The 15,021-nt window shown below is 46.8% G+C and overlaps 2 protein-coding genes across 2 annotated transcripts in view; one reads left to right on the forward strand and one right to left on the reverse strand.

Moving 5' to 3' along the window:
- Positions 1–15,021, forward strand: part of LOC140904149 (uncharacterized) — a 671,145-nt gene that overhangs the window by 249,073 nt on the left and 407,051 nt on the right. The window lies entirely within an intron of this gene.
- On the reverse strand, positions 528–11,179 carry LOC140904215 (uncharacterized). Its single transcript, XM_073326617.1, has 4 exons — positions 9,747–11,179; positions 8,935–9,061; positions 3,418–3,534; positions 528–2,076 (listed from the first exon to the last, which is right to left on the reverse strand). Exons 1-4 carry the CDS (start codon positions 9,963–9,965, stop codon positions 617–619), a joined length of 1,923 nt encoding a protein of 640 aa, XP_073182718.1. The 5' UTR covers positions 9,966–11,179; the 3' UTR covers positions 528–616.

Genomic DNA, 15,021 nt, shown 5'->3' on the forward strand with positions numbered 1-15,021 from the left:
GGATAGAACGCGATGAAGATAAACTCTGCATGGCTCAGACAGGAGGTAACAGTTCTGCAGTGATGGAGAAGGAGGGAATCTCTGAGTCACCCCGTCTCCTTCCAGTGTCAGAGGCTGAAAGGACACTTTTTTCCCTGCCCCTGCTCCTCTTCATTTAAATATAACTTGAAAAGTTCCCAATATAACTGCTCTTCAGCACAACCCAGAGCAACGTGAGAAGAACTGGCAATGATACAATCTGTATCATCGGTGACTAACAATAACTTTGCAATAAGAGGAATGCTATAAATGTGATGCTCCCTGGTTCCTGATAGGAAGGGCATACTCAAATTACTCATGAGACAATGGAAGTGATAGAAAGGACAAATGGGTCCACCTCAGAACAGGGCAAACTGCAAAAGGCAAAAATGGGCCCCTCATCTAGACAAGCTAAGGGAAAATGGGGCTGCAAACAGTTCAAGCAGCTTTAAAAGTTATTATGTGGGAATCAGGAAAAGTATTAAAGAAAAAAAAAGTACGGATAGCCCTAGAGGTTTTTATGGTATTGATCTCCCGTGCAGATTCTCTGATAGCTAACATGGGCTTAGTGCCAAGAGAAGGTATTCCCACACTCACGTCATTCATAGGGCCTCTCCCCTGTATGGATTCTCTGATGTTCAGAAAGGGCTGAGATGTTAGTGAAGCTTTCCCCACACTCACTGCATTCACAGGGCCTCTCTCCCATGTGGATTCTCTGATGCCTAATAAGGTGCGAGCTGCGAATGAAGGTTTTCCCACACTCACTGCATTCATAGGGCCTCTCCCCTGTATGGATTCTCTGATGTTTAGAAAGGGCTGAGGTGTTAGTGAAGCATTTTCCACACTCACGGCATTCAAAGGGTCTCTCTCCTGTGTGGATTCTCTGATGTTCAGAAAGGCCTGATCTGTGAGTGAAATTTTTCCCACACTCACTGCATTCATAGGGCCTCTCCCCTGTGTGGAGTCTCTGATGTTCAGAAAGGGCTGATTTGCTAGTGAAACTTTTCCCACACTCATTGCATTTATATGGCCTCTCCCCTGTATGTATTCTCTGATGTTGAAGAAGACCTGATCTGCGAGTGAAGGTTTTCCCACACTCACGGCATTCATAGGGCCTCTCCCCTGTGTGGAGTCTCTGATGTTCAGAAAGGGCTGAGGTGTTAGTGAAGCTTTCCCCACACTCACGGCATTCATAAGGCCTCTCCCCTGTGTGGATTCTCTGATGCCTAATAAGGTGTGAGCTACGATTGAAGGTTTTCCCACACTCACTGCATTCATAGGGCTTCTCCCCTGTGTGGATTCTCTGATGGAGAAAAAGGCCTGATCTCTGAGTGAAGTTTTTCCCACACTCACGGCATTCGTAGGGCCTCTCCCCTGTGTGGATTCTCTGATGTTCAGAAAGGGCTGAGCTGCTAGTGAAGTTTTTCCCACACTCACTGCATTCATAGGGCCTCTCCCCTGTGTGGATTCTCTGATGGAGGAAAACGCCTGATCTGTGAGTGAAGCTTTTCCCACATTCACGGCATTCATAGGGCCTCTCCCCTGTGTGGATTCGCTGATGTTCAGAAAGGGCTGAGCTCTTAGTGAAGCATTTTCCACACTCACTGCATTCATAGGGCCTCTCCCCTGTGTGGATTCTCTGATGATTAAGAAGGGCTGATCTGTTAGTGAAGTTTTTCCCACACTCACTGCATTCATAGGGTTTCTCACCTGTGTGAATTCTCTGATGCTTTATAAGGGCTGAGTTGTCACATAAGTTTTTCCCACAGTCAGTGCATGTATGTTTCCTCTTTCCCCTGAGGATTTCCTGCTGGGTTGCGGTTTCCTTGATGTCCTTCTGAGTTCCCTGACAGGAAATACATTTATCCACTTTCTCCCCTGGCTGGTTTCCCTCCTCTCTCTCTGGTCGGTGCTGAATCTCACAGGATTTTCCCTGCTCATTACTCCTGGACACATTCCTTTTCAATCTTTGTGATAATTCTCTGTGTTTATCCACTTGCCCAGCATCTTCCTGCTGATAATTCTGCTCCTCTTTCTCACATACCATTGCTTCACCTCCTGTGGTAGAGACAGAAACCTCAAAACAGGGATGGAAAGGGGAAGGCCAAATCAAAACAAGTGCTGGAAAGAGGTCAAATAAAAATCAGGCACTCAACTCCCCCAAACTCTTTCCCAAAATGTAGTAGCAGGATTTTATGTTTGCATTTTATATAATTTAGAATGAAGGATAAAGAATAATAATGTAGCATGTATTAAATGTATTGGTGTATGATTTGATCATATCCTGCCAGCCACCCTTTTTGAATAACAGAAAGGAACGGCTTAATGGGACAATGGGTACAGATACATCAGCCAGAATCTGTGTCTGGACTGATTTCAAGGCAGTAACAGATCTTTGAGGGTCACCAATTTGTTGTAGGTTTACCATTTTGAAATAAGAAAGAATCCCATGATGGTTTTCTTTTGCATTGCAATTTGACGTTTCTGTTCAAAATGTTGTGTGTAAATGAATTCTGTTTTGTCTGTGAATGAGGAATGTGTGTTTTAAGAGATAAGTGTGAAGGCCATCGCTGAACCAGATGTACGAGGGAGGAACTGGAGACAGACATAAGGGCTCCAGGAGGCAGCAACATGCCCCTATTGAAATGTCAGAGGGGGACAGTCTGACAACTTTAAAGGTGAGACAGTCACCTATCAATGGGGACAAGACAGCTGTGACCAAAACCACCATGGGATAACTCCCTGAGGAACTTGATGAAAGAACAAGATAAAGGATGAAAAGGATAATTTAAGAAAACGAGCACTTGTCATACAATAATTGATTACAGCATGCCAGTGCAAAACTCATTGGTCCCAATGAAGGAAAATCACTATATACACAGGATGCCTGGCCATGAAACTTTGGGTTTGTCCTGCCAAGACTTCAAAGCATCATGTCATAACCAACAGAACCCGGCTCCTCCTACCTGTGATCAACCTAGCTGGCCAATAGATTGATTTGGACTCTGGACTGGTAACTATAACATCGACTGGCAGGACAGTGTATTTGTGTGGTACACAAATGATACAACAATTAGCATATGCATTCTATCTTCAATAAATGCGGCGTATTGCCTTTTTCCCTGAAAAAAGATCCCATGTGTTTGTTATAAGACAAATAGAGAGAGGAGGGGATCAATTTGGCCTTCACTTCCCATCCAAATTTGCAGGGGGAAGGGAGGAAGCTCCTGCCTGGTGTCTGCTAGGATCTGCAGGAAGCCATGAGCTATATTTACCCTGAGGATACGACCCCTGCTAGGGACAATAATGAACTGAGAGACCTCCCAAGGGCTTTGTCGGGCATCCCAGATATTTTCTTCAGGCACTTACAGATTTTGAGTTGGTTTAATGTTTCCTCACCTGTGTAGGGTGCTCTCAGGATCTCTCTTTCCTCTGAACCCTGGAGGTCTGGGACCCATGACTCTTCCCCTTGTTCCACCTGGGAGATCACATCAGGTTTGGATACTGGAAACCCTGCTTAGATGAAAGAAAAACCAAGGAGTACAGTTGATTTCATAAGACTTTGTCACAAAAAACAAACATTCTATTAATTTAACTTCAGTACTTAGTGTGACCTGGTGTGCCATGGGCAGTCCTCACTGAAAATGCCAAGGTCAGGGGAGGCTGAAAAAGGGAGAGCAGATGCTCCTAAAACTGGTGGTTAACACTGAAGTTAAATTCACCAACCAGTCACAAACAGTGCTTCCGATCACCCACACTGGTTATCGAGAAGCTGAAAAAAGAAATCACACAGCTCCTTTTATTGCATTCTAGTTCTCTGACTCCCAATCAGCACCTAAGTCCAGTACAGTGAGAGGTTATTTAAAAACTCTGCAGAAATAGACAAAACGTTCTTCTGACCCCAAAGGGTCAGCGACATTACCAGGTCAGTATAGGTTTGAATCTTACATAAAATACCATGCTGCCTGCCAATCCTTTAGCATCTAAACTAAAGGTTTATTATAAAAGAAACAAACAATAAGGGAGTTGTTAAATGGGAGAGCAGTCAGATACATTCAGAAATCTATATATCAGGTTCTTAGCAGTACTGGTGAGTTGCTGGCTTCAAAGTCCATCTGGAACATATCCACAGCTTGGATGGGTCATTCAGTCCTTTGTTTAAAGCTTAGTTTGTAGAAAAGTTGCTCCAGAGGTAGGAAGAGGGACTGAAGACAAAATGGAGTTGATTCAGCTGTCCTTTATATTACTTTTGCCACGTCGCTTGTACTTCCTGTGTCCCAAACACAAGCTTCATAGCACATGGTATGGAAAAGCCTTGGAGTTCTAAGTACACAGGCATATCCCTGCATGTCTTGCTGACTCAATAGATGTATCCCATTAGTCCTTTACATGGGTTCATTGTACAGGTGATGACCCTGGATGGGCTATCGAACCGGCTAGGCACTGCTGACGCCAATATATCTGGGTGTGTCACCCAGAAACACTGCACAAGTGTGGAAATACAGATATACCCTACATATCTATAACTCACAATACAAAGGTGATACAAACATAGAAAGAAAATTATCATACTTAGAAAATCATAACGTTTTCACTGACATTACATGGCATATCTAGTACGACTCATTGCAATTTATTATATTGGTATTAATAATAAAATTAATAAATAATAATAAAGGGTCTTACAATTTCAGACAGTGTCACACTTAGTAAACCAATGAATTCTCAGGACCATCTCCCCAGGTCCTTGAAGTTGCTGAACACTCTGCTTATGAGGGATTGAAATACCCACATACCTGCTGCAAACACACACAGACAGACACTGTGTCCGTCTGTACCCCTATGTTCACTCTTCTAGAAAATTATGACCAATTTTGTACATAATCTGGCTTCTGAGGTATCATTTGAAAACACATAATCTACTGAATATTATCCTCCTGTTAAAATGTGTAGCAACACTGTATCTAAAGTTATGAGGTTTTACTGTGTGATATTACTGAAAAAGTTACAATGCTGGAGAACACCCACAGAGGAGTTCTTCAGAGACAGCAAGGCAAACAGCTGGTCAAACAGCCATTCTCCGGCAGGGAGAAGGTGTGAAGAAGACATTTACAGTCCATTACAGGGACCACTTGAAGATCATATCTACAACAGACAGCCTGTCACCATGACTCAGCTGAGAACTGACGTTGTTTCCAGTCCAAAGGACTGAATTTTAAAAAGAGGTGAGAAAAATGCTTGGGACTCTCTCTCTCTCCCCCATTTCCCTCTGCTCATGACAACTCCTGAAGAACTGAACTTGGGGGGCAGGGGTGGGTAGGGGGAGTCCTGGCTGAAAGGAAAGTCAGCCTGTCTCAGCATATGGTGAGAGAAACATTTGCTTTGAATCCATTTTAGCTTGTTAAGTTAGACATTTAGTGTTTCATCTTGTATTTCTTTTGTAAACAATTCTGACTTTTATGCCTCATTACCTGTAGTCACTTAAAATCTTTTTTTCAGTTGTTAACAATTTTGTTTTATCTAACCAGTGTTTTTGGATTAAAGTGTGTTGCAAACTTCATTTGGGATAACAAGGCTGGTGCATGTCATTTTCCACTGATGAAATGACAGACTTCATATGAGCTTGCATTGTTCAGTAGTGTGCTGGACAATGCAAGATGCACATTTCTGGAAGAAAGTCTGGGACCAGAGAATTTTCTGGGGTTCTCCTGTGGTGCACTGTAATTTGTGAGTGGCTGACTAGCAGCACTCAATACTGTGTAGCTGGGAGCGAGTTACATGCCGGAGATTGTGTGTTAACTGCCCAGGAGTGGCTGTTCTCACAGCAAAGCAGTGTAAAAGGCACCCCAGCTTGGGGAACTGAGGGGAAACAGCTGTTCAACAGTCCAAATTGTACTGTGGTTAATGTCACAGATACTCAATTTCAAAGAGTCTCCTAAAACACAGAGAAAGTAAATCCATGTCCCACAAATCGAAAACTCCAGACAGAGGGCAAATCTCCCTGGCACTGCTTCTTGCTGACACAGAGGTCCAGAGACAATGAGAGAGTCCTGGGGAAGCTGGGAACAGTAAGCATGGGCTGGTGGGGTTCAGTGGAGAAAGGGAACAGGAAGGGCAGGGATATTACTGAATGCAGGATCTCAGCAGTCCTAGATGTCAGGATAGCACATATTATAGCCCACTGGAAAACATAATCCCAACTATACATATAAAATGATGGGGTCTAAATTAGCTTTTTCCACTGAAGAGAGGGATCTTGGAGTCACTGTGGATAGTTCTCTGAAAACATCCACTCAGTGTGCAGAGACAGTCAAAAAGTGAACAGAATGTTCGGAATCATTAAGAAAGGGATAGATAGTAAGTCAGAAAATATCATATTGCCTCTATATAAATCCATGGTACGCCCACATCTTGAACACTGTGTGCAGACATGGTCAACCCATCTCAAAAAAGATATACTGGAATTGGAAAAGGTTCAGAAAATGGGGGGGAGGGGGAGAGAAACCAACTCGGGGTATGAAACAGCTTCTGTATGAGGAGAGATTAAAAAGACAGGGACTTTTTAGCTTGGAAAAGAGAAGGGGGGATATCTGAGAGGTCTATAAAATCATGACGGGTGTGGAGAAAGTAAAGAAGGAAGTGTTATTTACTCCTTCTCATAACACAAGGACTAGGAATCACACAATGAAATTAATAGGCAACAGGTTTAAAACAAACAAAAAGGCAGTATTTCTTCACACAACCCACAGTCAACCTGTGGAGCTCTTTGCCAAAGGATATTGTGAAGACCAAGACTATAACAGGGTTCAAAAACAGAACATGATAAATTCACGGAGGATAGGTACATCAAAAGCTATTATCCAGGATGGGCAGAGATGGTGTCCCTAAATTCTGTTTTCCATAAGCTGGGAATGGGTGACAGGAGATGGATCACTTGATGATGACCTGTTCTGTTCACTCCCTCTGGGACACCTGGCATTGGCCACTGTCAGAAGTATCCAAGCATGCTAAAGGAGTTGGCGGATGTGATTGCAGAGCCATTGGCCATTATCTTTGAAAACTCATAGTGATCAGGGGAGGTCCTGGACAACTGGAAAAAGGCAAATGTAGTGCCCATCTTTGAAAAAGGGAAGGAGGAGGATCTGGGGATCTACAGGCCAGTCAGCATCACCTCAGTCCCTGAAAAAAAACATGGAACCAATTTTGAAGCACTTCAAGGACAAAAAAGTGATCAGGAACAGTCAACGTGGATTCACCAAGGGCAAGTCATGCCTGACTAATCTAATTGCTTTCTATGATGAGATAACTTGTTCTGTGGATGAGGGGAAAGCAGTGGATGTGTTATTCCTTGACTTTAGCAATGCTTTTGATATGGTCTCCCACAGTATTCTTGCCAGCAAGTTAAAGAAGTACGGGCTGGATGAATGGACTATAAGGTGGATAGGAAGCTGGCTGGATCATCGGGTAGTGATCAATGGCTCCATGTCGGTTGGCTGCCAGTATCAAGCGGAGTGCCCAAAAAGGTCGGTCCTGGGGTCGGTTTTGTTCAATACCTTCATTAATGATCTGGAGGATGCTGTGGATTGCACCCTCAGCAAGTCTGCAGATGACACTAAACTGGGAGGAGAGGTAGATATGCTGGAGGGTAGGGATAGGATACAGAAGGACCTAGACACATTAGAGGATTGGGCCAAAATAAACCTGAGGAGGTTCAACAAGGACAAGTGGATGTTTGTCCTTAGCTACATCTAGTTTGGGGATGTAACTCAGTGATAGAGCACATGTTTTGCATGTATGAGGCGCTGGGTTGAATCCCCAGCATCTCCAAGTTTGCCTTTGGAGGGGGGATTTGATAGCTGCTTTCAACTACCTGAAAGGGGGTTCCAAAGAGGATGTATCTAGGCTATTCTCAGTGGTGGCAGATGGCAGAACAAGGAGCAATGGTCTCAAGTTCCAGTGGGGGGAGGTTAAAGTTGAATATTAGGAAAAAAATCTTTACTAGGAGGGGGGTGAAGGACTAGAATGGGTTTCCTGGGGAGGTGGTGGAATCTCCTTCCTTTGAGGTTTTTAAGGTCAGGTTTTACAAAGCCCTGGCTGGGATGATTTAGGTGGGGATTGGTCCTGCTTTGAGCAGGGGGTTGGACTAGATGACCTCCTGAGGTCCCTTCCAACCCTGATATTCTATGAACGCTAGGAAATTATAAGCTATAATTCAGGAGCAACAGATTCTAATTAGTCTGGAAAAGCAGAATGTGAAAAATAAGAATCAGGGTCATGTGACTTTGGCAATGGGGGACTCAAAAATCCAAGATGCCTGCAGAGAAGAGAGATTATGGCTATTACACATGGTGATGGGAGAGCAAGACTCTCCAGGTCTCAAGAAGCTTCGCTACTAACTTAAGTCATTTTCACACGCTGGGGTACAATCCAGATCAATGAGGAGTTGTGTCATCTGTAATCCTGGGTGATATTCAAGGTTCTGCTGCTGGAGCTCCCCTCTCTGGATACCCCCCGCCAGCATTCAAGGATGCACTGAGTCTCTGTGTGATAAGTAACCCTGGACCAGCAGCTCCGACTCCAGCAGCCTGCTTGTTTCACCCCAAGCACATTCTGGTCTGGATGGAGTAGGCTCAGGGTTTGAGAGAAGGCCATGGATAGGAAGCTTCTGTTGGTTATGCTGGACCTAACCCCCAGTTTTACTTGTGTAAACAGGAGATATTTGACACTGTGCGATACTGCTCCTGTGCTCTGTTGCCAAAGTGTTCTGCAGCAGGGGAGGGTCTCTGGCACTGTGTGTGTCACTGGCATATTGGGGTGATGCTGAAACAGGACAGAGTAGAGGTGGCATTGTGGGGCTGGTGTGAACCTTATCTCTTCATTTCCCTTTCCAAGAAGAGAGGGGACAGGAACCCTTACCCAGCGAGGTCACATTCTCATAATTCTCCTGCATGACGTCTCTGTAGAGGGCTCTCTGAGCGGGGTCCAGCAGAGCCCACTCTTCCCTAGTGAAATACACAGCCACCTCCTCGAAGGTCACCAGCCCCTGAAAGAGCAAGAGTCCAACACTCAGTACCTGCTGCCCTACTCACAGCCCCAATATTTGTGGGGGAGAGGAGCCAATCAAATGGAAGCTCTGGGAGGCTCACAGTCAACAGAAGCCCACCCCCACCCTGCTCAGAGCATCCAGGAAACACCAGGGTGAGGGGACGAAGAGAGAGCCCCTCCTCTCTCCTAGCAGATCCACCACACACCTACTAGCCACAGACTGGTACAGGAGATGGAGCCCCTAGCAGGGTCCAGGGAGAGCTCCTTGGTAGGAAGCCCAACACCCTCCTCATTGTGAGGAGCTGGATATGAAGGGAGGGGAATCTCCCCAAACCTGACTGGTGGGTGCCCCCTTTATCTCTCACAGCAGCTGCTGGTTAGTCAGGTCAGGCTCTAGCACTATGAGTCTGGTGAGTTTTCCCAGCTCTATATAGGTGGGTTATTTTCTGTTTCACAAATGAGGGCATTTCCACCTCCGAACCTCATGGGTCTGTTCCTATAATCTAGACCACTTATTAAACAACTCCCAGCAGCTTTGCCACCCCCTGTCCTCCTCCCTTTCTCCACCCTGGGAATTTCCTGCCCCGCTCCAACCCAGAGGGTGCAAACCTTCCCATCTCCAGCGTATTTGCTGCCCCCTCCCTCCTGCAGGAACCCCCCAGAAACCCCCCAATAATTCCTACATGAACTGGCTCCTCTGCAGCCATTTCTCTCCCCTGTCCCATGGGAGGATGGAATGAACTGGAGCGAAACATGGACGTCATTCTGCAGCCTGGCCGGGTGAGAAGGGAAATTCTGGAGGTTTCAGAACAGGCTTTAGTTAATTTCACATCATGCTTCCCCCAGGCCCTTTCCCTGCAGACAGATATCCTAGATTCTGCCATGCTGGAAAAATGCTTCATCTCTTTATTACAGTGCAGACCTGGCCCCTCCTGCCAGGCTAAGCCCAAGGACACATTTTTAACCTCTCTTCTCCCTCACCACATCCTGTAACAAAGTCTTTGAACAAAATGCTCAAAAAAAGGAGAACCAAAGGAGTCACTTTCGATGATTCCGTCTGACACGGACCTCATGGCAGCCACACCCCAGCAAGAGGGATATGGAGTCAGGAACTGGGCTTTCCTGTCTGATGCTCATCTTGTCCACAGGAAAGTGACTCTACCAAGGATGCAGTAATTAATCTGTCTGGACAGATTAGATATCTGGAAATCTCTCTCAAAACTCTTCTCTCCCACAGCCCTTTTCAGTCTCTCTTTCTATCTCCTTTTCCCTGTCCCCTTTCCCTGCCCACCTGGTACGAAAGTCCCATTCCTGGGTTGTTTGCTCCCCATGGCTGGATTTGTCCCTGCAATTGCTAATGGGAGGAGAAATGGGGGTGGGGTGGGGGAACGCTGTTTGTGTAGAGTCATTTTAATGCCAGACCCCAGCATTTTCCCTTGGTTTCTTTTAGTTACTTGGAGTCTCTGGCTCAGAATTTAGTATTAACAGGGCCTATAGGGCTAGTACCAGCTGGAGAAAGTCATCACCTGGGCCAGGCAGAGAAGCAGCTTTAATTAAGTTCATTTCCCAGCTCAGAACCCCCACTGGGTCTCCCAGATCACAATGAAGGCTGCAATGTGTGACCCAGGAAGCTGAACCCTAATATCCTGAGCAGAGAGGGACAGTGTGTTTGAGCAGCATTCCCGTCTTTAGTTCTCTGGGGAGAGCAGTTAATGAGAGTACCTCCTCACAGGGAGAATTGCTAATCTCATTTGCCCCACTGTCCATCTGGAGTCACTCCTTGTCTTTCCATGCAGTGACTCTGGTTTAACAATGGTCTTAATGAAACCAGATTTCAGAAAGAATGAGTCCAGAATGCTGTGGATGAGACCATTGTGTGGCAATGCTAACCCCCTTTCTACCTCCCTGACCCCCCAGATCTAGGGCAAGGACTGGGGGCACGAATTTTCCCAACGGAACCGGAAGTTCCTGCAGTTTTCAAGAGAGGAGAAAAGCAAAATCTGTGTTTGATAAGTGGATAGAAAGGTATCACAGTGACTGGGCATGGCTGAGGAATGACAGGCAGTGCTTGGAGCCAGGATTCTGACACAAACTGATCAAGGAGACTAAGCATGGTTAATAGCAGCCCCCACAGCCAGGGTCCCCCAGACACCCCCCCAGTGTCCAAAGCCCAGACTCCCCCAGCCAGGGTCCCACCAGGTATTCCCTGGGACCCAGCCCCCATAGTCCCTGGCCAGGGACCCCAGATGCTTCTCAGAGCCCCACCAGCCAGGGAACCCCCATCAGACCTTCACTGCCAGCCTGAGAATCCCAAAGGATTCCCTCCACCAAGAGTCCCCAGCAGCCAGGGACTCTTTCCCCCCCCCCCCCCCACTGTGAACTCAGTCCCCCACTGCCTGCCTGGGATTCTCCCACTGCCTGCCTAGGATCCCCACCTGCCCTTCAGCAGAATCTGCCATGCCGTTTGCCAGAGACCCCCTGATGCTTTACAGTGGGACCCCACACTCTGTCTGCCTGGCATCCCCCAATCTAGTGCCAGAACTCCCCGCCCCAGCTCTGTGCACCGGGCATGGCAATGATCCCAGGAGTCTGCAGGGGAAGCCCAGACAGAGCCCCTGGCACAGCACCAGGCACCCTCTAACCCCCTGCCCCACCTCCCCAAGAGACCCCCACCCCCACTGTTCTGCAGCCAACAGGCCCCCAGTGACACCCACCTCCAGGACACATAGCCTCAGGGCTGGGCACATCAGAACTACCCCCCGAAACCTCAAACCTCCAGAACCCACCAACCTGACTAGGGTACCCCCTGCCCAGTCACCCAGAGGCCTCCCCCTACTACAATGACCCTTCAGCTCCAGCTGCAATCTCCCCACACAGACATGCCACACACCCCCGCCCCCCGGAACAGTGTTACCTCAGTATCTGATAAATGGATAGAAAGTTATCACCATCCTCTGCTGGCCAGTCACACAAGCAGAGGGAGCCCTTGGGGATGCTTCTTTAACAGGAGAGTGGAAGGCATGGAGGGCCAAAATAGGTAACAGAGTAGCAGCCGTGTTAGTCTGTATCCACAAAAAGAAAAGGTGTACTTGTGGCACCTTAGTCTCTAAGTACTCCTTTTCTTTTTGCAAAATAAGAAAGAAATTTCCATGCCCTGTCACTAGCAAATAATGGCCACCATGCATCCATCCCAGAGGTGGCTACATCTTAGCATGGCAGGAAGAAACCTCTCACAGAGACCATTTGTCATGCTGTGTGGGATACTTCTAGACCCACGCTGTACCCAGAGTGACCTCCTCATCCCGTGCCAGCTGGAGAAAAGAAAAGGGTCCAGCCAACTCTCCTGGTACCAGCTGGGAACCACTGATCCCCCAGACAGGGCTTTGATTTGTATTAAATATGTGGCTGGTCTCTTTCTTCAGGAAACCTTTTAACAGAGATAAAGGAGGGAAAAAATGTTTCTCAAAGGAGCGGAGAAAGAAGATCACTGGGCAATTTTAACCCCCTGCAACATCCAGGATGGAGAATGACTAAGGGCCACAGGTTCCCTCCAAGGAAGGAGAAGTTGCTGGGATTTAGAAATATGGGGAACAGCCTTAAACCCAACAGGATTTCTAATTGACATTTGATAACAACATAGAAAGAGGCAAAACCTGAGTTTTGAGATCAATGTTCAGAAATGAAAGAGAAAGGGTGCAAATCGGAGGGATTTTGGATCCATTTTGCAAATTATAGAGAGGAAAGTGGAAAATCAGAGGGATTTTATATCAGTTGTTGATATGAGGTAAAATCTGTGTGTATTTCACATGAATATTTGATAAATGAATAGAGGGGAAACCCCTGTATACCCATGTTCAAGAATCTGAGAAAAAGTGGGGGGCAGTACTACTCAAAAGGATCTGGGGGTTATAGTGGATCACAAACTGAATCTCAGCTAGCCTTGTGATTCAGTTGTGACGAAGGCTAATTCTGTACTGGAATAGGTTATCAAGGGAGGTTTTGGATTCATCATCATTGGAGGTTGTTAAGGACAGGTTGGACAAACACCTCAGTGTTGGGGGCTGGACTAGATGACCTCTCATGGTTCATTCCAGCCCTACAGTTCTATGATTCTATTCTGAGGAAATGTTTGGTCACTTTATTACAGCACTGACCCGGCCCACCCCACTAGCACTAAACCAAGACATTTTGAAACCCTCCCAGTAACAAAGTCTGGAAACCAAATACGAGACAAGAGCAGAACAAAAGGAGTGACTTTGGAAGATTTCCCTTGACATTGTCCCCGGGGCAGCACACTCCCACAGCCGGGGGCACAGGGAGAGTCAGGAATCGGCTTTTCCTCTCCCTGCACCTCACCTTGTTCACTGGAAAGGGAATCTGCCCAGGGATGATGCAGTTAAGTGTGTGGGGGCAGGTTAGAGATCTGGGAATCTCTCTCCCCAGTTATTTCTCCCACTGCCCTATCAATCTCTCTCTCCCTTTTCTCCTTGTGTTTCCCATCTCCTGGCCCTCCCCCTCTGGCAGACAGACAGCCATTCCTGGGTGTTCACTCTCCTATGGCTGGATTGGCTCCTGCAATTGCTAAGGGGAGGAGAGATGTGGGGTGAGGAGGGGCTATTTGTGCAGAGTCTCTTTCATACCCATCCCCAGCATGTCCCCTGAGGTCTTTATCAATCACTTGGGAGTATCTGGCTCAAATGTGGTGTGGACAGAGCCTAGGGCTGGCCCATGGAGCTAATTACAGCTGGAGAAAGTCCTCACCTTGCCTGGGCACAGAGGAAGCTTCACTCCAACTCACTCCCAAGCCCAGACCCCACCAGGGGAGCAACAGCTGGTCAGACTGGTCTCCCAGATCACAATGCAGGCAGCAGCATCTGACCCAGGAAGCTCAACCCTAATATCCTGAGAAGAGAGACACAGTCAGACAGAGACTGAGGGCTTCCCCCAGCCCCTTTAGCAACAACTGAAACCCCCTCCCCACAAGGACATATCCTGATTTTATTTGCCCCCATTAATCTGGAGTCACTGCATGTTCTTCCTTGAAGTGTCTCTCGATTAACACTGGTCTGAGTGAAACCAGAAACATGGCTCAGGAGGGATGAGGCCAGAGTCCTTTCCTCCTCCCTCACCCTCTTCTTCTGAGAGGGATTCAAAGCAAAAGTTTTCCCTCTCAAACTTGAAGTTCCTCCAGTTTTGAAAACGGGGAGAGAAGCAAAGCCAATCCTGATTTCATATCAGTAATTGACAAATGGATAGAAAGTTATCAGCAGCCCCTGCCAGCCATTCACACAGGTGTGGGGAGCCCTAGGCGATGCTTCTTTCACAGGAGAATGCATGGCATGGAGGAGCCACATTTTTAAAGAAATTTCCATGCCCAGTGACTGGCAGATAACGGCCAATAGGGACCCACTCCAGAGACGACTACATCTCAGCACTGGATGAAACCACCCCTCATGGAGACCATTCGTCATGGGTGTTTGGGATACTGCTGGTGAACATGGTGAAGGGCTAACAGCATGGAGATTCTCAGCCACTCTGGGTACAGCCTGGGCAGCAAGGAGCCAGGCACAGACTGAGCCCTCATCCTGTGCCCCCCGAGGAAAAGAAAAGGGTCCAGCCAACTGTCCTGTGAGCAGCTGGGAGATACCATTCCCTGAAATAGGGGGAGGCCTCTGGCTTTGATGTGTATTAAATATGGGGCAAGTCACTTTCATCAGCAAACATTTTAATGAAGATAAAGGGGGAAAGAAATGAGTCTCAAATGAGAGGAGAAAGTTGACCCTTTAACTCCCTGCAACTGGCAGGATGGAGAATGACTAAGGTAACAAATTCCTCCAAAACAGGAGAACTTGCTGCAACTAAACATGGGAACATCTCCAAACAAAAGATGTTTTTTTTAAACAGACATTTGATAATTACATGGAAAAAGACTGACATCCATGTTAAGTCATTAAAGAG

Source organism: Lepidochelys kempii, chromosome 28 (genome assembly GCF_965140265.1).
Source record: "Lepidochelys kempii isolate rLepKem1 chromosome 28, rLepKem1.hap2, whole genome shotgun sequence".
Taxonomy (NCBI): domain Eukaryota; kingdom Metazoa; phylum Chordata; order Testudines; family Cheloniidae; genus Lepidochelys; species Lepidochelys kempii.